The 23,845-nt window shown below is 38.0% G+C and overlaps 1 protein-coding gene across 2 annotated transcripts in view; it reads right to left on the reverse strand.

The window, feature by feature from the left end:
• IGF2R (insulin like growth factor 2 receptor) overlaps positions 1 to 23,845 on the reverse strand; it is a 52,084-nt gene that overhangs the window by 8,055 nt on the left and 20,184 nt on the right. For both annotated transcript variants that reach the window (XM_015858059.2, XM_015858058.2), the window contains exons 10-39: positions 23,303 to 23,406; positions 22,750 to 22,914; positions 21,993 to 22,139; positions 21,496 to 21,642; positions 20,493 to 20,624; positions 19,934 to 20,081; positions 18,899 to 19,076; positions 18,463 to 18,578; positions 17,998 to 18,160; positions 17,080 to 17,259; positions 16,172 to 16,273; positions 15,220 to 15,321; positions 14,408 to 14,582; positions 12,993 to 13,160; positions 12,333 to 12,476; positions 11,556 to 11,734; positions 11,085 to 11,172; positions 9,663 to 9,869; positions 9,148 to 9,278; positions 8,312 to 8,409; positions 7,515 to 7,651; positions 7,129 to 7,319; positions 6,405 to 6,531; positions 5,904 to 6,026; positions 4,714 to 4,976; positions 2,986 to 3,198; positions 2,513 to 2,662; positions 1,307 to 1,468; positions 650 to 860; positions 118 to 264 (exon numbers count right to left, since the gene is read on the reverse strand). In XM_015858059.2, coding sequence (XP_015713545.1) covers positions 118 to 264; positions 650 to 860; positions 1,307 to 1,468; positions 2,513 to 2,662; positions 2,986 to 3,198; positions 4,714 to 4,976; positions 5,904 to 6,026; positions 6,405 to 6,531; positions 7,129 to 7,319; positions 7,515 to 7,651; positions 8,312 to 8,409; positions 9,148 to 9,278; positions 9,663 to 9,869; positions 11,085 to 11,172; positions 11,556 to 11,734; positions 12,333 to 12,476; positions 12,993 to 13,160; positions 14,408 to 14,582; positions 15,220 to 15,321; positions 16,172 to 16,273; positions 17,080 to 17,259; positions 17,998 to 18,160; positions 18,463 to 18,578; positions 18,899 to 19,076; positions 19,934 to 20,081; positions 20,493 to 20,624; positions 21,496 to 21,642; positions 21,993 to 22,139; positions 22,750 to 22,914; positions 23,303 to 23,406 — 4,598 coding nt within the window. The remainder of the gene's footprint in view (positions 1 to 117; positions 265 to 649; positions 861 to 1,306; positions 1,469 to 2,512; positions 2,663 to 2,985; positions 3,199 to 4,713; positions 4,977 to 5,903; positions 6,027 to 6,404; positions 6,532 to 7,128; positions 7,320 to 7,514; positions 7,652 to 8,311; positions 8,410 to 9,147; positions 9,279 to 9,662; positions 9,870 to 11,084; positions 11,173 to 11,555; positions 11,735 to 12,332; positions 12,477 to 12,992; positions 13,161 to 14,407; positions 14,583 to 15,219; positions 15,322 to 16,171; positions 16,274 to 17,079; positions 17,260 to 17,997; positions 18,161 to 18,462; positions 18,579 to 18,898; positions 19,077 to 19,933; positions 20,082 to 20,492; positions 20,625 to 21,495; positions 21,643 to 21,992; positions 22,140 to 22,749; positions 22,915 to 23,302; positions 23,407 to 23,845) is intronic.

Below are 23,845 nucleotides of genomic sequence, written 5' to 3' on the forward strand. Positions count from 1 at the left end.
AAATTCACTGTCTTGCCCATTCCCATCAATTCACTTACATTACACTAAAAGTGTGCTGCCCTCCCACAGTTAACTCAGATATCTAAGTGATATATGTGATATATAAGAAGTTCTTACCATCCACACAAAATCCCCACTTTCCATCTCTTTGGTAGTCTGCAGTTGTAGCACACCATGGCCTATTCTTTTCTTCTGTAATACATTTATCATAGCTCTTCCCTTTGTACTTGAAGGGAAACACACAAAGCTCTCCCTTTTCTGTCACTGAGAAAGAAAGGTAAGTTCTCTTTACAACATACAGCAGAACAGCACACACATCCAAATCCAACTCAATATCTAAAAAGCCTGTACCTTCAATACTACCGAAGAAGAGTCGCATGCAGACAGTAAGCACCAAAAACTCAGTCTAATTCCAGTCAGAAAACTCAAATACAGTAGCTATGATCACCCCTACAAAACTACTGCACTCTTTTCTAGGAGATAAGTGTTGATGTTGCAGCTTAGTATGGTGTATACTACTGAACACAACTAACTTCTAACTAAGGTATGAAAAAGCTATGTTGTTTCCCTCCTTTTTGCAGTTAAACTTAGATATAAGAATAAGAAAGATGACAAGTCTTATTATATAAACTGCCCATTGCAGACTCACCTGGAGGGCACCGATCACCTCCTGTATACTGCAAGATGACTGTTTCATCTTGGCGGCTATAATCCATTTTCATTTCTTTTATGCTTCCAAAGGATGACACACCACTTCCGGATGTCATGCACACTGCCCCATCTTTGCATTTTCCCTGGGACACATCTGCTGTTGCCTTACTGCATACACCAATGTGATAACTGCTGGATCCAGAAAGTACCTGTGGGGACACATCCAAAAGCATCACAAACACAGCTGCCCCTCAGAGCCTGCAAGTCAATACACATGAAGAACCACCAGAGTGCTTTATGAGACTTGCACAGTAATTGCATAAAAACAGATAACTGATTTGTTAAGTCCAGCCCTTCATTAATATGGCAAAGCTTCAGAAAAGTACATCCGTAGAGCCAAGGAAACAGCATTTTCAGCAGGCCTGTTATCATGTTCAAAGCCAAATTAGGACTCCCTTCAGTGAAAAAGCTCTCCTTCCTTTACATATTAGTAGATTCATGAACTTCCCTCAAAATCATTAAGAGTCAATGCTCTAATGCTACTCCCTCTGTCAAAGGGCAAATAACTACAAACACTGACCACAGCTGCAGAACACATTTCAGTCTCTTTTCACACCCCAGGGATTTAAAAAAAAACATTCTAAGAAAGCATTACCTCAAATGATCTTCCAGAAAGGCTGGTCAAGTTAAAGGTATAGTGCAACTGTTCATCAGTCACAGAGCAGCCCAAAGTTTTCACTCGATCAGGGCACACAACTGGTGTTTCCCACTCAAATACAAAACTGCAGTCAAGTTTTCTTATCATCTTCGGCACACCCTGTTGCCAAAGAGCACAGCAAGAAACAAGACTGGGCTTAATGTAGAAACAGTAGAAACAACAGAATTTCCAACATAATTCTTACCCCTTCAGAAATCCCTCATTTATTATTGAGGTTAGATATTCCTGACTGTAGGACAAATTCCATACCTTAATAATCCAACTGCTACAAAAAAAAAGCTTCTTATCTCCAGAAAACAAACTAGCAATTGAAGTAAGCTAGCTGTCTTCTTAATTAGGGCTGAGATTTTGATGTTCAGCTTAGTTGCATACAGCAACAAAAAACATGAAGGAGCTGTGTTTCTTCACAGTAGAGAACATTCAGTTCACAGAGTTAAGATACAGACAGAAAGCTGTTTATTTTGTCATCCTACTTTAAATGAAAGCAAGTATGGCCTGTGTAGCACTCAGAGCTGCCTCGTTTCAGCTCATTTTCTGTCTTGATGAAAAACGGTCCTACTGAGCACTTTTAACAAGCTCTAGTTTGTCAAATATACTCAAGTGCTCCTCTGCTGAATTTCTTTACATGACTGAACAAAAACAAGTGTCAGATTCATGGTATCACATGGCTTCAAAAGGGTTGGTGTCAACAGAGAACAGTTATTAGCATCAGAATGCATATTTTGAGAGCTGTGTATGATCAGGAATTGATTACATCACAGGTGAAACATTTCATAGTAACAGCTTAATAAACAATTACTATTTCTTGCATTAGCTTATGGTACAGGTTTCATTGTTGTAGTTTTTTACTTCAAGTGTAATAAAGCATTAAGTTTAATGTCAGCTTTAAGTTATCACAATGTCACTTCAGTGGAATGTGATCCTTAAAAACATCAGTACTTGAGAATTTCAAGCCTAAAGTTCATGCATTATGAAATTTTTCCTAGTTAAGGATACAGATATCCCTTGCTTGAGTGCACAAAACAAATCTGTCCTTATATGCTAGAAACAAATCCTTTGTTTAGTTTTAAGCAAAACTAATGCTAGTTACTATTCAGTTGTCATTGCACTCCAGTATCAACATTAGTTTAACAAATATCTTACCAGACTAGTTCCTTGGCTGCAGTGAAACACAATAAGAGAAGTATAGTTCAGTTTATTGTTTATCTGACAGGGAGTAGTGCTGTTGTAAGTGATGTAAACTTCATTTACTGCCTCATTTAACTTGGGAGGTTCAGTAACACGACCAATATCCTGCACAAGCAAAAAAAGCATATTAAGAGACATATAGGACACACTTCAATTTTACATCAATCCAGAGATTTATCTGTTTGGCTGACACAGGAACAAAACTACAATGCACTTTTGAAAACTTAAAGGGAAAAAAAAAGATATGATTGAAACAGAACATTTTAAAACAGAAGCCATACAGCTAAAGACTCCTTAACCTCCTTTGAGATTTTAATTTTGTAGTCTTTTTTTAATCCCTTCGAGCCACTAGATCAAATCAGGTCTCTAATCACAGATACTGTTTTAAACAGTAATGCACATTCCCATGATCCAAACATAATACTTACTATTGGCAATTCATTAACAGGAACCATGCAAACAGCTGCTCCGGGTGGGCAATTAACATCTTTGATAGGATTAAGAGGTTCACAAATGTTGATGTAGAAGTCTGGAGAAACATCCGATGGATCTCCTTCCACAAATGCCTCATAGTAACCAGTGCGATGGATCAGAGGAGACAGGTCAATAACAGAACTGCCATTCAGTACTGAGCAGCTCACCTATAAGAAAGCATGCTTTAGTGCTTTTATTCTACTGTTGTTTGCTTTGACTTCTTAACAATCATCTTTTCCTTTCACAGAGAGAGAAGCAGAATTGCATTTAAAAAGGTCAAGGTTTCATTCAAGTAAAGCAGCATTTTTTAAAGGCTCTTGTTTGGCTGTAAATATTAAGCATCTACAAGGCTGCTTATGAAGAAACTCAAGCTCTTAAACATAATTCTAGAATTGAGTCAATACCAGGATAACATCAAGACTTAAAACTCTGCCATGCAGTGTCCACCAGGAATGCTCACTATGGTCTTCACAAGATTAATGGATCCTACAGCTCCATTGATATGGGGAAGATGGAAACAACTTCCAGTAAAAATGCTTGGTTATAACAACTTGAAGATACTGTACTGCAAATTGATGGCTTGAGCACCGTTTCCTCAGAACCCGTCTGAAGTGTTCTTTGATGTGCATAAGCTTACTGACACTTTAAATCCTGGGAAACTATTTGTGTTGACATACTGGAAGTTTCATTAGTTCCTCCATTTCTGTTTAGTTTCTGTACAAGTGATCATCATTGCTACCTAACCTTTACTATTCTGAAACAAGTCAAAAGTCACTGTGCATGTACAGTAAAGCAATCAGAAACCTGTAAGTGATAACTGAATAGAATGAATGGGATAGAAAATAATGCTTTCAAATGCTGATTTGTATTGTACATGGAACATATAGAAACCAGAGTTGCATAAAGCAGAATTCCTGTACAATACTAAAGATGGGGATATAATCTGTCAGGGAAAACTGGAAAAAAACCACAATATTAACAGAACAGAGCTATATTAGAACTGAAACATTCATGAAGGGTAGGGTAGGTAAGTCTGAACTTGTCAGACAACAAGGGTCACATTAAGGATGTAACAAGAAGAAAGATCAGAGATTCATAAAGGTAGCATCCAGGTGCTAATAAGACATCTGTGTTCCCTGAGCTGTAGTGTGAATTTAAAACATTTAACCTTCTAATACTAAGGCTGGCTTTTTTTCTGTGCAATTGTTACCAGTGTAACACCACAAGGCTTATCAGATAGTTATTGCAAACCTGATCAGACCTGCCTGGCCTTTAGTCACTCAGAGAGCATCTCTCTGCCTGGGGTTTGTCTCATTGTCTATCTTCAACTTAGCCTGATCTCCCTTAGCCTGTTGCACTGGAGAATCTTAAGCATTCCTAAGAAGTTGCCTATGGCTTTCACTTGAGCTGTACAGAAGAGCAGCTAAGTAGATTCCAGGCTGAGGTTGATCTAAAACCGTAAAATTTTAAATTGGCAAGCTTGTGAACATGGTGAACTAAGTGTTGCTCATCCCTGCTGAACACATTTATGAGTATGTGAGAATAAACCTGGGTTCTATTCTAGGTGAAAAAACCTTTTCCTCAACAGATTAAAGCACATACCACTACTGTGCATAAACTGCTCCCCTCCCTCCCCAAGAAATTTAGTCACATAAGGCATTTTACATTGAAGTAATCCTTACCTCTTCCTCACAAGCCAAGGAAGTATGCCAGGAGAAATAGCTAGTGCATGTCTGCTCATCAAAAGACAGAAAAACAGGCTGGCTGTCTTCTCCAGCATCAGATTTACATACAAAGCTAAAATAGCTTTTATGCTTCATTTTGAGGTCCGTAGGACAAGGATCACCATCATCATAAACAAGCTTTAGCACTTGATCTTCGTAAGTTAAAGTTTTACTTAGTTTTCCCGCATTCAACGTTTTTGTACCATCAGTGATGCAGACGGCTACAGTTTATAAGAAAAGAACAAAACAGATGTAGTCCAATGAAACAGCCTTTCCAAACATTTGTACCCATTTACTTTAGTGATCAATAGGAAACTTAAGGTTCTAGCCTTATTTTAACTTCCATAGGAAATGCTTTTTCACATTATCTGGACACATCATTAAACTGAGCTTAGTGGCACCAAAACAGGCCAGTACTGTCTTCAATAATTTATTAACCAGTAGAACACAGTATAACCACATACTAACCAAAAGCTGTGCTTAAATGTACTTCTAGTCTATATATAAACTAATTAAGATGCCCCAAAAAGAAAAACAGCTTCTACATAAAGGAAAGCAATCTTTTAAGTTAAGTTCATAAGTGATACTCTTATTTTCACATTTACAGATCCTTAGTTAGTTAGATCATACTTACAGATCATACTTAGTTAGACAGAAGAGCTAGCAATCCAGCCAGCCAGTAAGAATCTTAAGATACTAGTTAACTGCTAGTGATATTTCAGAAGCATTCAAAAAAAGAATACCAAGCTAGAAGGAGGACTGGAAAGAGACTTGCTTTTTTTTAATGCTGTTGGCTCACTCTAGCTGAAAACTCATACCACCTTCCCTTTTCACAGCAACTGAGAGGTTTTGCAGTAGCACCAGTCTTCCCCTCACCTCCAAAACAGTACTCATCTTTATAGATGTAATGAAGACTGGAAGTGAATGCATTTAAGGTTCAAAATGAAATTTGAAAGGAAAAGAAAATGCTTTACTACTTAAAACAGCTTTTGGATCTGTTCCTAAGCAAGTCAGCCACACAGCTCTCCTCAGTCCTTATGTTACCAGTAAAACTTGCCACACACGTTTTACTGTAAGCTTGTGTACAATTACTTCTTTCAGGTACCTCATAGTCTAGTACTACAACAACCGTAGTACGAGATGCTTACCAGCTCCGTTAGCACATGAGCTTTTAGCTTCAGCACAAACATTCAACTCAATTTTTCTGTTGTGTGAATCAGTGATTGTATAGCCAGACTCTCGCTTCAGTGATGTCAAATCAAAGAGGTGGCCTACAGGCAAAACAGGGTATAGTTTAATCTTTTTGCAGATTCAAAGTAATGACATTTCTTTGTATTAAAAGCTTTCAGTGACTTCATTTGGTAAGAAGACCAACCAGCACCTACTTGCCTGCTAACTTAAAAGGCTAACAATTCTGAGATCGTGTCAAGAATTAGAGTAAAGCTAGTTCCAGAGCAAATACATTGCAAGCTTTCTATAGATCTTTTCCAATGGCTACTTTAATACAAAATATTACTACCCACCAACAGTAAGCTTGTTAGTCACTATCCAGATGTCACACTTCCCTTGTCTCATATAGTCCTTTGAGAACAGTTACATTGCTTCCAGCTGCCTCACTCACAAACAGAGTTCTCAGGCTCTCTCCTTACCTGTTGCAGGATTTGTTACCCGGCAGTCATTTTGCATGTTGCTTTTAAGAGGACACGCAGCAGCGGTGAACCATAAGAAGCTGTATTCGCAATCTTCAATGGCCATTATAAGTTCTGGCTTCGATTCCTAAACACAAAACAGACTACATCTCTGCAAAGTGGTACCGTAAGGTTTCATGTCACAGGGTTATCCCTGACACCTCTAGCTGAGCTCAATTCAGATGTCACTCTTAGGACTTAATATTTGGGACCAGCAAGTTAACTATTACAGTAGTTTGCCACAGTGTAGCAGTATCACATGCTTATCAGTTTTACTCTACTGATAATAAGTGAGCTAAAGATAGTCTAGTTAGGCAGTGGAAAATCCAAAAGCTGAGGATGAAACATTTCAAACAGGCATAATTAATGGCTAGGCACAAAGATGAGCAGCCAAGACTTAAAAACTACAGACAGTAACACTAGATATTTGCACTGCTCTAGGTGTTTCCCAAGATACAATATGCTCACTTTCAAGATGCAAACAATTTGAAGGCATTCCAGATGATAAAAACTGCTAACAGAATGTGCAAGAGACCTCTTAAGAGCTGCACATCATCTAAAATACCATTCCATAGTCTGCTCATAAAGCTGTCTCACAAATAGCTAAGAGTAGGGAACAGCTAAGAATGGCTCCACCTTCCCCCCCCCAAAAAAAGTAAAATCCTACCAGGAGAAGCCTACTTACAATTTTGCTTTCATCACACTTAAGGCGCAATATCGTTGTTTTCCTGCGAATTTTATCTGGACAAAGCTCCCCATTAATATATTTCAGAGTAGAAATGCCATTTTCCCACCGGGGTCCTTCAGCCACTTCTCCAAGGCTTATACATTTTACACCTTCCACAAGCGAGACAGCAGCATCAGGAGGACAGGAATCTATACAGATAAACAAAACCACTGCATTATTATTCCGAAAGTTAAGGCCAGCTTGGCTGGAATAAAAATCCACTTTGTTATACCATAGCTGATCTACCTCCAAACCAGCACACAAATTACACTCACTGTGGATTCCTCCCCTGCCACCAACCCTAACCACCCTCTATTTGTAGCTAGAATACGTTTCACTCTTACGTGCAGCACCATATGGTACTAAAGGCTTGCAGACATTAATATAGTATTTCTTTGTAGCAGTAGATATATCTGTTGCCTCCCAGTTCTCTCTATGCCGTGTCAGAGATGAAAAGTCATAGAAATTTCCTTCATCATCCCTGTAAGACAGAAAATTTTATTTAAGAAGTATTTTAAAAAGTAATTCCAGCAACTCTAGGAGTTGTTATTCACAATAAACTTCATCCCAGAAACTTTACAAAGGGTGTTATGATAAGAGTGCACCAGATTCACTGAAACCCACAAGCCTCTAATTCAGTACAGATAAAAGTCATCTAACCTACAGCAAACTGCCCATATACACACAGACCATATAATGCATAAGTAATTTTTAATTTCATTGGAACATACACTGTGCACACCAAACACACACAAGCTGACTGTCATTTTTCCTGGAGTACTGTCTGATGGAAGTTCTTAAGTATCACTTGTTTCCTGGTTTAAGTTGCTATAGTTGAATATACATGCTTATAAAAAGCTAGTGCGTTCAGATTTCTAACACTATCAGCATACTTAACAGTTCACTTTTATACTAAATTCCTCAGGAAACTCTCAAGTGAAGTATTTTTCTTGTACAAAGTACAAGAAAGTACAAATCATGTAACAAAATTACTCAGAACATGGCTTTAGTAGCTAAAATGACATTCAGTGCAAACAAATTAAGTCAAAAACATAATAGCTAAAGTAGTGGTATTGCATGAGATTGCAGTAAGTTCACATACCCCCACTTCACTTTCAGTAAAAAAAAAAAAGCAGCTTACTTGTAGGAACACTCAGTAGATTTAACAGGTGGGCAGGCATATTGTGTATGCCATTCAAACATGTAGGTACAGTCTGGAGTTTCCTTCAAAAATACAGGCTGAAAGAACAAAATTTGATATGAATTTTTTTTTAAACCATTTAAACATCATAAAAGTTACCATAAAGACCTGGTTTTGATTCAAGAAGGTGCAGTAACTTCTATTTACATACAATCTTAGATACACACTATCCTTCTGATCTGAAAAGTATAGCCCAAGATGTTTAAAACACAGTTTTCCGCAAACCCAAGTTAATCTACACACCCAATTCTGATTAAACAGCAACCACTAAAATCTACAGACTCCTCTGTGACACAAGGAAAAGCCAAAAGTAAACATAGGCACCATTCTTTATGAACAGGAAAGTAAGTACAAGAATAGAGATCGCTATTGAAGACACCAAGTTACGCAGGTTTTTGTGGACTGGCCACATACTACTTGTTTCTCTGCAGATTAGTTCTCCTGCCTTTTACTTCTAACAAATAGACTGCTCTGAGCAAACACCCCTCACCAACATCTCTAAGAGTTTTGCTAGTAGCAGACATTTCTTAAAAGAACACCATGCTCTGACTTTCTATGCTCTTTCTGAGGCATGAGGAAGGTTCCTTCCATAAATAGGCAAGCTCAGTTATTTATTAAAGCCTCAGAAGAGCTTTACATCTCCTGCCTAGTCTGTAAGTGAATAAGCAGTTCTTGAAGGAAGCCAGTTCACATTCTTCATCTTACCCTCCTGCGAATTATGAAGAGAGAAGTTCTGGAAGACAGTATATTCAGGAATTTAATGTTTTGCAACTAACCTCTAGTGTAGTCTTGTCACAGTAGAATAAAATGGCAGTTGATCGCTCATATATTTTATGACATTTTTCTCCACTGGTGTAATTAATCATTATTAAACCATTTTTGAAAGTTAGTTTCTCTGTAAGCAAGCCTAGAAGTGAAGAGGCAAGAAAAGAAAGTTAAACAGATAATCCAGTAAACACAACTGCAACAACACATCTGGCAATAGTTACACTGACAGCAGATACAGGCATAGTAAAGTACTGATAGAAAGACCTAGACTTTCCTCTAAAACATGACCTAGTCATTTCTTATATCCCAGCATAAAAGGAAATGAAATATCCCTTTTTACACAGTAAGATAAGATTTTACACTCTCTTTTTATACATAGATTTTACTTGCACATGAAGAAGTGGTAGGGTATTTTATCTTATAAAACACACAGGATGAACTAGCATATAACTGAAGCTACTACATGACAAATAACTCTTACTATTCTTTCACTCCTCAAGTTCCTTCCAATCAAGTGCCATACCTGCTACTTTTTTGAAAGTGATGTCCTTCTTCTTTACTTGACATGATGACACATTATGAGCCTTTGGTCCGCAGTGTTCTGTTATTTCTCCACAAACTCTGAAGTAGTAGTCATACTCATCTGTACTCACTTTTATGTCTTTATTGGAAAGTGGCTTCAGATTATAAATATGACCATATCTTGGATCTTTCACCTGGCAATCCTCTCCTTTAAAGGAAAGTCAAGAATTTAAAATACAACCCAATATCTATGAGCCATAACTACCATTAACACAAAAATGTAAGAGCTACACTATATTTCAAAAACTGTCCTCACAGACTCTTCCTTCACCATAGAAGGTGGTTATGGACAGAACCAGAAACACTAAGTCCAGCATTTGCTTGACTGTCTGGAAAGAACAGTGATGTCAAGGCTGAAGCAAAAGTTGTCCTAGATGTCAGTCTTGCATTTTCCTTGAACAGTTATGAGGTCTGCAGATTTAGTAGATAATCAATGTAGAAATTGTTATGCTTAAGGGAATATCAAGGTCTATGAAGAAAAAAGGTATGAGGAAGTTCTAGTTTAATGGGTCTAATCAGCTGACAGAAAATCTATAGTATTACTGCTGATTGAGACCTCAATTCAAGTGATCACAAGTATCACATGATTAATGTTTTTTCATTAATCCCATAACAAGTTGGTAACCAAGACACAATGACACAATTTTTTATTCCTTCAAAATCATGACTCTTGTCAACTGCATCCTGCACAGTAATTGCATATGACAGAGCAGCACCTCTTGCACCACATGTAAGTAACTGACAGTATCGATTATGTCTAGTACAGTTGCAAACAGGTACTTTACTGAAAGTCTGGATATTATGCAAGGCGTTATCTGCAAGCTGTAAAACAAAGCCTGTCTAGGCAGAGAATATATCTGCATATTCAGCTTTCAAAGGGCCAGCTGACTACCAGAACTTACAATCAATTCCTTCTTGCATGTCCTAAAGTCAACTGTAAACTCACTGTCCCCTCTGGTCTCTCCACAATCATCTACTAAGAGTTAAGTTCACAACTGTTTCCACTCTTTAGGGAGAAAAAAGGGATGCCCTGACAAACATAGGATCAATCACACTCATTAAATCTAGCACCAATATTTGCAAGGCACCAGCAAGCCTCACAGTGATTGAGGCAGTACTATGATTTGAGCAGAGTAATAATACTCTATCTCCTCCCTAAATACAAGAGTCCATTTAACTATCACCCTAAATTGCACTTTTAAGGTTAGGTATTTCTGCTGGACCTAAGCTCTAAAGAGACTTCAATGCAAAAGTCAGCAACCACCACTGAAGTATCTGCACGGCAAAAAAGCAAGTATAGCTCCACTAGGTATTTGCTTTTTGTACAGATTTGTTATATATTTTAAAGCTCAACCACACATACCTTCTGCTTTGTGAACAGGACAGGCTGCCAATGTTCTCCAAACAAATACAAACTCACAGTCATCTTCTTGCTCCAAAACTGGAGATCCCTACAGGAAAAAAAAAAAAAAAGAAAAGTTAGTACATCTCCGTCATACAACAACAACTAAATTGCAAGCCCCAAAGCATATAAGAGATAACCCTTTATTGCAGTTGCATAGTCTAAAGTCTCTGTTATCAAGCTGCAGAACCCTTTCTGTACAAAGCTGCCTTTAGCAGCTCAAAAGTTCAGAGTCCATTACTGTTCTCAAAGAACTCGAAAAGCAGCTGAAAGGAGAAACGAGAGAAAAAGCCTTTATACAAGACACTGCATTTTAGAACCAGTCTCTTCACTACAAAAAAAAAAAAAAAAAAAATAGTATACTGTCTCTGCTGTTATAAGTAATTCCAAGCTCAAAAGTCTTCAGTAGTAGTTATCTGCATAGCAAATTACCATTGATTGATCACACTGGAATATTATACGTGTAGAATAGTGTCGCTTATCTTTACACATATCACCATTCAAGTAAGTAATGCTCAGTGACCCATCAGTAGCCGCCTGTGGATTCATCTGAATGACTCCGAGGTTCTCACTTTTATCAGCATATTTCACACAGGATCCTATGGCACCACCTACAGGAAAGCAAAATAAAACTTCAGTACAAAGCTCTGACAACCAGTTCTCTGTATTGACTGTAAGACCAAATAATGGAGTAGCTTTGTAAGAGAGCTTCAAGCACTCAGAACGGTTCAAATACCTAAAGCACAACACAGCAGGTGCATTTCTATGAATGCAGTGACATTGTCTGCCTAAAGGCTTTGAGATAGAAATTCACTGTCCTGCATTCACTGAGACCTTTAATTTATTTCTTGCTTTTTTTATTTAAACTCTCTAAAAATTCAGAACTCATTCAGATAAAAGGCATCAACTTTTAGCTTGCCTTTTTAAAAAGAAAAGTCAGGATACTTGTGCATGCTGCTCTGAAAACATTTACCCCAAATGTCTCCCTATCTCAGTACAAGAGTCCTGTTTAATATCAAGTCTGCTCTCAGTCTGAGTGCTCTGCAGTACTTCTAAACCCTTGCATAGACACAGATGAGATATCTCAAGTTCAGCAACTGAACAAGCAGGATTCAAGAAATCTTTTTAAAATAGCAAGGGTTGTCATTCTGCATAGAGGGTCTAGCATGAGAAGCCAAAAAGTCAAGAAGCATTGGTCATTTGGCTTACCAGGGCATCCAGGCACAAAAGGCAAAGGCTTGCAAACATTCAAGAAAAATGTTCGCTTCTTTGCATCCTTTGAAGTATCTATAGCAACCCACGGTTCACGCTCTTTGCTCAAATCACTTAAGTCATACTCATTGCCAGCAGCATCTGGAAGAGATGTGGTATGTACAGTAAGCTGGAAGCCTTGCTAAGATAGTTGCAACAGTATTGAGTTTCAGGTAATACATTTCATTGACAAATAATTCAAAGTGTTGTTCAGAATCACATCAGATACCCTCTGAGAAAGGGTACTGTTTGCATAAAGAAGTAACTACACTAAGTGAAAAAACAGACTTCCCTTGATGATGAGCAGTTTAGCTACCACAAGTAACTAATTCAATTCATAGAGACAATACAAATTTAATATATTTTCTTTAGTTAGACTGAAGTAACATCTATGTTCCACATTAGTCTCCTCCTTATTTTTGTAACTTAAACCTGCTTCAAACAAATTAATTCTTCTCCCTCTCCACCTTTATGAAGATCTCAAGTATCAAGATTATTCAGACCAGGCATCCTTAAACCTTCGTCTCAATGGCCTCCTCCACAAAAGCCTGTGGTGGTCAGTTAATCTTTCTAATAGTTACTGCACAGAGCCAACGTGAATCCCAGGAACATATTTACCTGTAATCTGGCAGTCTACAGGAGCAGGAGCACAGGCCAGAGCTGTGTGAAACTCAAAAAAAGTATCATGGATGTTCAGCATACTGTTGATCTCTTCATGCACAAACTTCAGCTCTCCAGGATATAAATCATTACAGATGAAAGTCACTGTGAATGTGTCTGACTTCCCTGTAAAACAAACACTGAACTTGTACTTCAATTTAAATATGCAACGAAGCAGCAGCAGGTAACACTTGACTAAGATTTTCTAACAGCTTCCTATTAAACTGCTTCAAAGACAACACTACCTTCTGTTTGTACATTTTCTGAATGACAAAAAACAAGCCATCTTTAGAGAACTGCCCTAAAACACATAGCAGTCACAAGTATCATTGCAGAATAGAGAACAGAACATAGACACATTTTAAAGAGCGTAATCACAGTCGCTGAACTGTGTTTCCCACATCTTTGACACATTTGTGGAAACAGAAAGCCTACAAAACATCAAATTCACTGTACCAGTAACTCCTAGGCTGCATCACACACAGAGTGGTTCTTTAAGTTGTATAATAACCAGAGAACAACTAATACTGATGCTTTCTAAGCAATGCATCTTTAGTCTTCTCCATAGCCCATAGTAGTAAATGTATTTGTCATCATTGCATCCTAGAGTAAACAAACAAAAGTAGGAGCTCTCAGTGCAATACATGGTAGCTCAATCACTTGTTTTGGTGCTTGCTATGTAACGGAAGTTTTATGCCTGTGAAAAATAAAATTATCATAGTAATTTGTACAGAGAGAGAGAGTGCATTTCAGAAGCATCTTAATCCAAGACACGTGTCTGAAAAAACCTTTTAAAATGCTCTGCACCCAGCTCAAAACTAAATTTTAGTACAACTGGAGAGCTTGTGTTTAGCTTTTGGGTTTTACTTCTCATTAGTTTTACTTGCAAAACAGACTAGAATTCACGCAGCAGGTACACGAGATACTAAAGCACTTATTCAAGGAACTCCTTATTACAGCATAAGATACTTGAAACGTCATTTTTCAGTAATAAAACTATGTAAAGCCTCGGTTTTGTGAATAATCTCTAAAGCAATAATTTCACTTAAGAGCCAGAGCTCATTTTGCTTGCTTTCTCTAATTATTTATTTCCCCTTCTAAGGGAAGGCATTTTTCATTCACTTAGTAAGGGGAAAAACATCCTGTGCTGCATTTTATCCAATTTTAGTAGATCGGAAGTGCACATTTATTTCTGAAAGCTGAACCATAATCATTTAGCATGGTTTGATTTCTCATATGAGATGCTCATGAACTAAGCCTGTTTAATTGACTAGCATTAAACCCAGGAGGTTTTATTACACAAACTGTGAAATGAAGACTGACAGTAAGTACAATATTAGTGACAAGCTGCACTGCACGTTTCCTGAACTCACCTGATTCGACAAGAAGAGGACCTCTGTAGGTAAGAGTTAGAAACCCTTCACTAGACAGATAGAGAGTTTTGTCCAATTCTACCATCCTCACTGATGTCAGATTGTCTGCTTCACATCCAGCAGCTGGTTTTCCATTGATTTTACCACATTCTGGCATAGGTCCACAGATGTTTAGCTAGAATTTTTAAAAACATACAGGTGTACACAATGTTAGCTGGTTCAGAAAGGTTAAGCTTATATTGTCTTTCTGCATCAGTGAAATTCTCTTGTTAAAGCCTAATTTCAAACATTATGAAATGCCTACCACATCTGAACTGCAAGACATCTATACAGGAACAACACCCTCAGGGTCCACAAATTTACCCGACTGGATGAACAGGATGTGATTTAGCTAGTCAAAAACCCTACGATACTATCTGGATAGTCTAAAACTAACGAGACACATAAAGCACATAAAGAACACTGACATGAATAAATTAAATCTCTCATAGGCTTACACTGCCTATTTTTAGCACTAGTTAGTAAACCAGTATTATACAACTGAGTACATAACTAGCCATGCATAGCTTAGAGGTACCTCTATGGTGTGACTAATTTTTAGTTTTGCTATACAACAAAATATTATTTAAATACTGTTATGAATGATGAATCAATTTATCTTCTATTCTTCTCTCAAGTACAATGCTTTTCTGCCAACTTAAATTTTGTAAGAGGATGGAGTAAAAGCTCCAACTCATTAAGCATAACAAGAAGAACAAAAAAAAGTAACAGCAGAACCCATAAGCAACAGACTGTACAGTCAGAATCCTTACCAAGTAGGTCTTCCCAATGCCAGTGGTTGTATAGCCCTTTTCTGCAGCTAATGGCTGCAGATTGAACAAAAACCCACTGTTCGGATCTCGCACAGAGCAGGACTATAAAATAAAAATTATAACAGTATTATTCTCTACCTCTGCATTTCCTTTGTTTAACATTCTACTTCTAACTTTTTCAGAGAGCCAAAGTAGTGATTTGCATGCATATCTATCCTATGTACCAAGCAGCAATTTAATTTAGACAACTAGAATACAGCTCTGGCAGTAGCAACTTTTCATGGAATTCTTTTGCACAGTTGTCTGTTGACATTGGTCATATGCCAGTATGGCTAAGTGTAACTTAAATGATGTAATTTATGGGGTTAGCTAGAGCAAATGTTTTAATTGAAAGATATATGTACACTAATGCAATATTTTGAGACTTCTAAAACAGAGTAACTGAGTGGCTCACTGTACGTATTTGATTGGCTATACACAAACAAGGATAATGTAAGTCTTTAAAAAGCACTCAACTTCACTAGCAGCCTCATAAGGAAATAAAGCATCTAATGTCATGGAATCTGCTCTTTCAGCATGCACTGAAACTCTATTGTCCAATGTTACATGCTTTATGAACACTTAAATAAAACAGTAAGATAGCACAAAGTTCCACCATGATCAACTTCATTTCACTGTAATTATGTTACCTCCTAGAGCAATAAAAACAGCCTAGAACTTCTACATAGGGAAGCTCCATAATAACATGCAGAAGAACTTCTTTACAGTAAGGGTGATGGAGCACTGGAACAGGTTGCCCAGAGAGGCTGTGGAGTCTCCTATGTAGACATCCAAGCCTCACTTGAATACCTACCTGTGCAACCTACAGTAGGAAACCTGCTTTAGGAAGAAGGTTGTACTCAGTTTCTTGAGGTCCCTTTCCAACTCCCATAGTTCTGTGAGATTTTCTTACCTGAGAATCATCTTTTGTTTCCTTGATTGGACAAGCAGCTTCAGTTTCCCATAGGAACGTAACCACACATTCTTGAATAGAAATAAACCGGGGGCTGCTATTCTGGAAATGGATCGCAGATAGAAGACCAGAATCAAGTAAAAAATAATAGCCAAGACCTTCACACATTTGTGAGACTTTTCTTTAAAAGTATCCTACCAACAGCCCTCAGTACTAGAGGGTTTGGGATATATGGTATAGTACACTATAAACAAAAATCAGGCACTCCAAGATACTGCTAGCTGACATAACTGAAGTTACTGAAATCAAGATTGAGTGCTTTCATACAAAACTAAAGTAGCTCATATCTGCTCTAAGACTCGGATTTTCACCATTTCTCTTGGAAAGCCCACTAAAGTAAGCGAATTACAACTTGCATATTCACACGCCAGTAGGAAAAGACTTAAGCAAACATCTTTAGCTTCCCCACTTGCCACTAGAGTCTCAACATTAACACGTGGATTTGTATCAGCAGTAGTTCTATAGAATTAAGAACTCTTGTAGAATCAAACGGCAGAGATACAGAAGCTCAGTCTGGGAATGCACTTTCAACATTCTTCCCCTTGAGATTTTCCACAATGTCTGTAACTAAAAAAAAAAGGTACTTTTTCATGCTAATTAGACTAGTCTGAAACATCAGTTCCTACTAGGGTCATTAGCTTCTAATTAGCTCTTGTTTATGATGAAATACTCAGTTTCAGAATCCAGTAAAATGCACCCAATTTAAAACAGAGATGCAGAAAAATAAAGGTAAACCCTCAAGCAGCCTCCCTTAAGATTAAGTCTTACATGCTATAATTTTTCAGGTAGTTTCATGTCACGTGACAGAAAATCTATGATAAATCAACTGAATGGTAATTTGTCCTTACAAGAGTGCCCCTGGAACACACGAAGTGGATGGTGGTGGTATAAGTAGTTCTCTTTCCATCAGCATTGATGCAAACAGAGCCATTTGCATAAGTTAGAAGAATGTGACCGACTCTTTCAACTACTAGTTCTTTGCTGGCAACACCAAGATTACTGATAGATGTGACTTCATAGTAAGAATCCTAGGGGAAAAAAAAAAGAAAACTGTCAGCAGTTTTGAACTCAAAAGGACATTTCTTAAAATAGTTAAAGAAAAAAAGATACAATAATCTTGTATACAGAAGGTTCTCTGCATTGCATTCACAAATCAAATCTAGAAATCTCTCAAACACAGAGTGGAAGAAAAATATATAGGTCCACATCCTTAAAATGTCAGTGCCACAGAACAGTTATTTTATGATAAGGTGCCTATAGTGCCTCAAAACAACCACCCCATCACATCAGCTACACAGCTTAGAAGTTTAGGGAGCCCAGTAATCAAGTACAATAAATACAGTGTAATCTGTAAAGTTGTTTAAAGCTATGCTGAAGCCTCTAGCCATTCTTAGAGTTGACCTTCCACATATGCATGATTAGCAAAGCACAAAGTCACTATGTAAGAAGAAGAACACTAGCAGAATCCTTTTTCTCTTGGCAACTTCTGACTAACTTATTCAAAAGCCTAAACACTAAGAGCAGAGTGGACAACACTCCAATCCAAGCTCTACACAAGACAGGACATCCAGAATAGAAGGTTCCTAAAATAATGCCACCAGAATGGCTTCTCTATTTTTAAAACAGAAGAAAGAATCATATATACACAGGATACCACTGTACGTTGTACCAAGGAGTTAAAATGTACGTGTTCATCTTGTAGACCCCTTTATTTTAAACACCTCGAAAACCAGCTTTGAGCTGGGATGGATGGAAGGGCTGCTCACATGATCATGGCGATATTCCATCTGACACACAGACGCTCGTCGGTCACATCCTGGAACAGCAAGTAGTGGCCGGCAGACATTTATGTAGTACTTCTTGCGCTCATTTGGTCCTGAGTTATCCATGGCATACCAATTTTGACCTCTCTTCTCTGATTTTGCTAAGCTGGGTGGAAAGGAAAAGTTTTATGCTAAAAATACATGTATACATAAACTCTTTTGCTTTGTCAGTCTCAATAGAAACTGACAGTAAAATCAAAGAGTCAGCTTCTATCTTGGGAAGTGAGCGAATACACTAGATTGAAATACCTACATTTCAGGATACTTCCAGTTCACATTGTTATAACAGATGACTTTTCTAATGCTACCTACATACAAAGCCAACATCATGCAGTGCTAAGGCATAAGCCAGAACACAAACCTAGAACAGCTAAGCTCAGCTAAGCTCACACAGAGACTCAATTTTACCTTGACAAGTCATACTGATCCATGGTGGTGGGATCCGTCACAATGCACTCCAATGGCATTTCAGGACAGGCATATTCAGTGTACCATCTGAAGTTGTAGGTATAGCTATCTTCTACCTAAAAAAAAAAAACCAACAAACCACATATGAAAGCATCAAATGACCTACAGACTACTACATGAATCAAATTACACAGCCTAGAAACTAGAGAATAGCAAGGCAAGAAAATCTGACGCAGGTCAACAGCATGCTGTTCACTAGGCAAAACAAGCGTTACGGACACTGACAGATACACCAAGAGAAATAACTGCTTCCTTTATAGATATGGGTATTTGCATCCACAAATCTCCACCCACAAACCTCCGCTGCAATGCCTAACAGTGATTATTATCAAAATCCACAGACAAAAACTTCCCTTTTTTATACATGACTTCTCACCTGATATTCAGGCTGACCTACTCCAGCCTGACGATCACACAGGAAAGTTATAAGGGTAGATCGCTGTGTTTTCTTCTCATTGTTATAAGCAGTACCATTTTTGTAGGTCAACTGAATCAGACCATCATAATAGGAAAGTCTGGAATTAGGTAGTCCAAGACTCCAAAACTGATCCTTTCTAAAAAAGAAAAAAAAGCACAGGCTTTGAGACTGAACCAAATTCAAAGCTAAAGAGAAGTATTCTAATCAACAAGCACATAGGTATGTTTATAGAAGATTCCATAATAAGGCAAAAGGATTAAGTAACGGTGATTAGACAAAGCATGCTAGGATGATGCTTTCCACCAGAAGGAAACTTAAAACATGAATAGGTGACCCTTGGAGAGGGAATCCTACCTTAATTAGATACTGAACACGCTAATCCTTGCATTCTTTATAGTGACAGAAAAACTCATATTTTTCAAACTATGTATTTTAAATACTAAGCTCAGTTTGGATTCATGCAGTTACCTGAGGACAGAAGATCTAGGACTGCACAACAGCAAGTCTTCCCACTTATGGATGACAAGAAGACTCACATGCCCTTAGCTCAAGTCCAAGTTTGGTCTAGGAGGCTTTCTTTAACTTAATGCTAGCTCTGTCAGACTTAGCCTAACTATCTTCCCATGAAGTGCAGTTTTAGTGCCTGCAGTGAATTCTATATAGAACATCCTAAATTGGAAGGGTCCCACAAGGATCATTGAGTCCAACTCCTGGTTTCCCATAAGACCACACCAAAAAAAAGCACCATACGCCTGAAGGAGCAATGAACACCCTCAGTCTCAAAAGCTAAATGCAAGCAAAATCATATTTGCACTTTACTTGAAATAGCTGGCAGCCTAACTACTGTTCTACCACATGCTATTTTACATGTTTTATATGCAAATTCCCTGAATTCTAGTAGTGCAATAGCAATTTGAAATGCAAATTGCTGTTACACAGACAACGCATAACACAACAGGAAATCTATTACAGGCAAGAGAATTAGTTACTCACCCTTTTGTTACCTGGCACGCGGCTGATTGTGTGTGACACAATTCATCAGGCACACTGCCACAGATATTTATGTGGAACAAATATTCTGCAGTGCTAACTGTGTAGTACCCGCTTTTCTTGGTCAGTGGTGATAAATCAAAAGAGAAGCCTAACACAAAAGAAAAAGCTATGAGTTCCACTTTTTCTTGCCATCTGTCAGATCTCAGTTCCACTGGTTACACAGCTAGTTGTTACATACAGATGTGATCCCCATAAACAGGTCTCCTTTCACGTAATTGTTCCAGAAAGGCACAAGTTCAAATATAAAGCACGTTTCCTACACAAAATATTACTAAAGACAAGTAACACCCATTCTCCCAAACACACTGGCAGAGTATTAATGCTCATGCTGCTCTCACTTTCCATACACATGCAATTAAAACAGCTGTGCTGAAGTGCTAAAGGTACTTAGGCTTGCACTGAACTCACTTCAGTTTTGCAAAGCACGATGGCTAAGCACCATAACAATTTCTTTCCTCAAGATCTTTAAATGTAGCCAACATGCAGATACTTAACCTACCTGCCTGAGGATCAGAGACTTGACAGTTATCTCCTTCTGTTTTAGACAGGACACATGCAGCAGCAGTATACCAGTCAAAAGTAAATGAACATACACCCTCAGACATCAAGATTGGAGCACTTTCTAGATCACCTGGTATCATAAGAGCAATGTATTAAACTTCATACAGTATAGTCAGTACAATCATTTGACAGAATAACTACAAATTCAAGGCTAGCAGTAGACTCCTTCCCAACATCAAACTGGAGTTAACAGTTAAAAGTACCTCTCATCTAAAAACAAGGACCACACAAAATCAAAAATGCCTTATAGACAAGTTCCTTGCATCCAGCTCCTCCTTGAGCTTAGCCAAGGGGTAGAAGATGGTACTCAGTAACAGACTGAGCAGTATATCTCACACTTCCAGAGGAAGTTTCCTTTTACTTGCAAACCTGGAGCTTTGCTACAAAGCAATAGCTTTATCAGGAACTAGCACATGACCTCATGACCAGCACACCTGGAAAAGTTATCTTCCTCAGGCTGAGGTACAAAAACAAGATTCCTATTTCCCTCATGGGCTATTATAAGGAGGGAACAATATTAAAAAGTTAAAAATATTAAAAGGCAAACGCTTCAGTATTTTGTACATTGCAAGCAATTTAGAAACAAAATACATTTATTGGAAAAGACTGTTAAAGTATACAATTGCATTTCAGAATAAGTCTTCCACCAAGACAATCTGGAAATAGAAAGTGCCTTTTGCTATGGCTTCCAGGTGCTTCCTTTAACCACTTAAACTCACATTTTGTTTGAGACAATCTCAGCTTAAAAGACTGCTAAAAAGTCTTTAAAGACTACTCAGATAAAACATAACATAAATGCAGTTACGTTATTATTATCCTAGCAAACAAAGCACATTTCTTCAACTTTCGTATACAAGAAAATTAGAGACATACAGTAAGACAGTACCCATTCCTAGGAACAGGAGCTGACCTCCAGTTTTTAACTAGATCAAAGACCTTACCTGGTCTGCATATAAGAGTGATGATAGTTTTGATTTTTTTGTTAATGCCACAGCTATCTCCATTTGAATAGGTAAGTTGAATGTTTTCTCCAACCTTCTTAGGTGCAGAAACAAATGTTCCAAGATTCTTGCTTTTTTTTTCATTATCTGCAAAGACAAGAAAGTCATTTTTTCCCCAAAAAAAGCATTTTATACCATGAAGAAAACATTATCTAGACAAATGAAAAAATAAAGCATTAGGCTATGGGTTTTTGATTTTTCTTTTTATTTTACTTTCCCAGAATTATACTACAAATCATGGAAGAGTGCAATATCATTCCTTAGTTACAGAAAAGCCTACTGATATCATGTTTCCTACAGTCTTTGGGAGCACAATGGAAATAACACTCCCAACTTTTCTTCCTCAAGTAACTGGAAACACTCAGTGCAGGCGCTTTCAGTTTACAGAGGATTTGCAAAACCTTCAGTGCCTCACAGACAAGAAGAAAAGGACTCACCTACAGAGCAAATAGCAGCATCATCTGGGCAGCTGGAAGCTCCTCCTCTCTTCAGCACTTTATGGCAGACATTGATATAATAACGCTTCCGCCCTTCCTCTGAAAGATTACTGTCCACAGCTTCCCAGTTCTGGGCTGATTCTGATTCTGAAATACAATCATTATGAACACGTGTATTGGCGGTAACTATACAGGCATTAACAAGAATGGTAACTACAAGGATGGTAGTAGAAGTATAGAAGGTATAAGGAAAAAGGGGAACTCACCAGTGATGACGCTAGGAGCTGAGGCAATCTTCACTAGCAAGCGATCTCCAAGAGATGCTGCCTCAGTGAGGGTCAGCCCTTAAATGAGGTCTCAGAGGAGGTGGAGTCGAACTCCACCCCTCACAGGAGCACAGCTACATAACTTTCACCTGTGCTCCCACAGTTGACCCCACACTTGCCTCAGCTGATTAATCAGTGGTTCACGCTGTGATTACCAATCTCCCATACAACATGTAATTTAATCTTTCCATCCTCTGCACCCCAAAATGTCTTTTATCATGAAGAAAAAAAGTCACCCATCCCAATTGTCTTTAAACGTATATTTACTCTCCTAAGGTGCTTACTTAATTTAAGAAGGAATTGAATGCCAGAATCCCAGAAAAACATGAAGAAAAGTGAAATTTGATTACTGTTCAACTAAGGAATTGCAATGACACATGGCATATCAATTCAGAACAGAAGCAACTGAAAGCTAGTTTTCACTGCCATACCTGAACTGCGGACCAGAGGTGACAAATCATAGTGCTTTTTCTTATCAGCAACTCTGCAAAGAAGATCTTCTCTCTCTTTAACACATGCATACTTGGTATACCAAGTGAAAAAATAGGTGCAGTCCACTTCACCAGTAAACACAGGAGTTCCTCTACCTTCATTACCTTAATATTGATAACAGATAAACAGAGGTAAGCTTCCCAGTGGGGGAAAGAGGAGAAAAGCAACAACATTTGAGAATTAGCAAGGATAGAAAAAACACAGTTCCTGCGCAACAAGAGTTTGCTAGTTTGTTATTTTTTTTTTCCTATAAACTGTTGGTTAAGAAACCAGGCCCTTTCCTGATTTAACATTCTTGACCTCCGAGTGCAAATTAAATCAGAGCCACTGCACAGCACAAAACAATCCTGACACACATCATTTAGTGCTTACTTTAACAGTATTTTTTTGCATTAACTGTGGCGCAAAGTATGCATTCCTTTTAACATCAGATCTACTAGCAAGCACATAAGTCAAACTCAGAGCAGAGTGATCACAGCTCATTACACTCACCTGCTGTTTCATTGCACTCAAAGTTTATGACAGTCATTCTCTGAAAGCCGGAACTACAAGCATCTCCATTCGGATAAATTAAAGTGAGATCTCCATCAGAATATCTGAGTGAAAAGTCGGTTTTAGATAGAAACATGAGATCAGACACAATTACACTGTTCTGCATGCAACAGAAACCACTTTTTTTTTAAACACTTAAAACACATCACTCAAGGAGGAATACAGATGGCTCTTCAATGCTAATATTGGTATTCCTATATCCCTACTGCAATAAAGGCTTCAAATCAGACTTTTCTATCTACTTTTTGTGAGGTTTGCATACAGTTTCAAAAATGCTCTGAAGCTAACCCAGCTTCAGTGGAATGTTTCTTCATATTAGTTTATTTCATGGCATTTTTGCAGGTGGAAGAAATCCTACTCTAGACAATAGCTCCCACAAGTCTGCCGCATGCATAGAGACAGAATAGAAGATTATACCTGCATGAATTACTTCTGCTTTGCTATTATTTCAGCATGACACTTGGGAACCCTGAGGTTCTTAAA

Source organism: Coturnix japonica, chromosome 3 (assembly GCF_001577835.2).
Source record: "Coturnix japonica isolate 7356 chromosome 3, Coturnix japonica 2.1, whole genome shotgun sequence".
Lineage (NCBI taxonomy): Eukaryota > Metazoa > Chordata > Aves > Galliformes > Phasianidae > Coturnix > Coturnix japonica.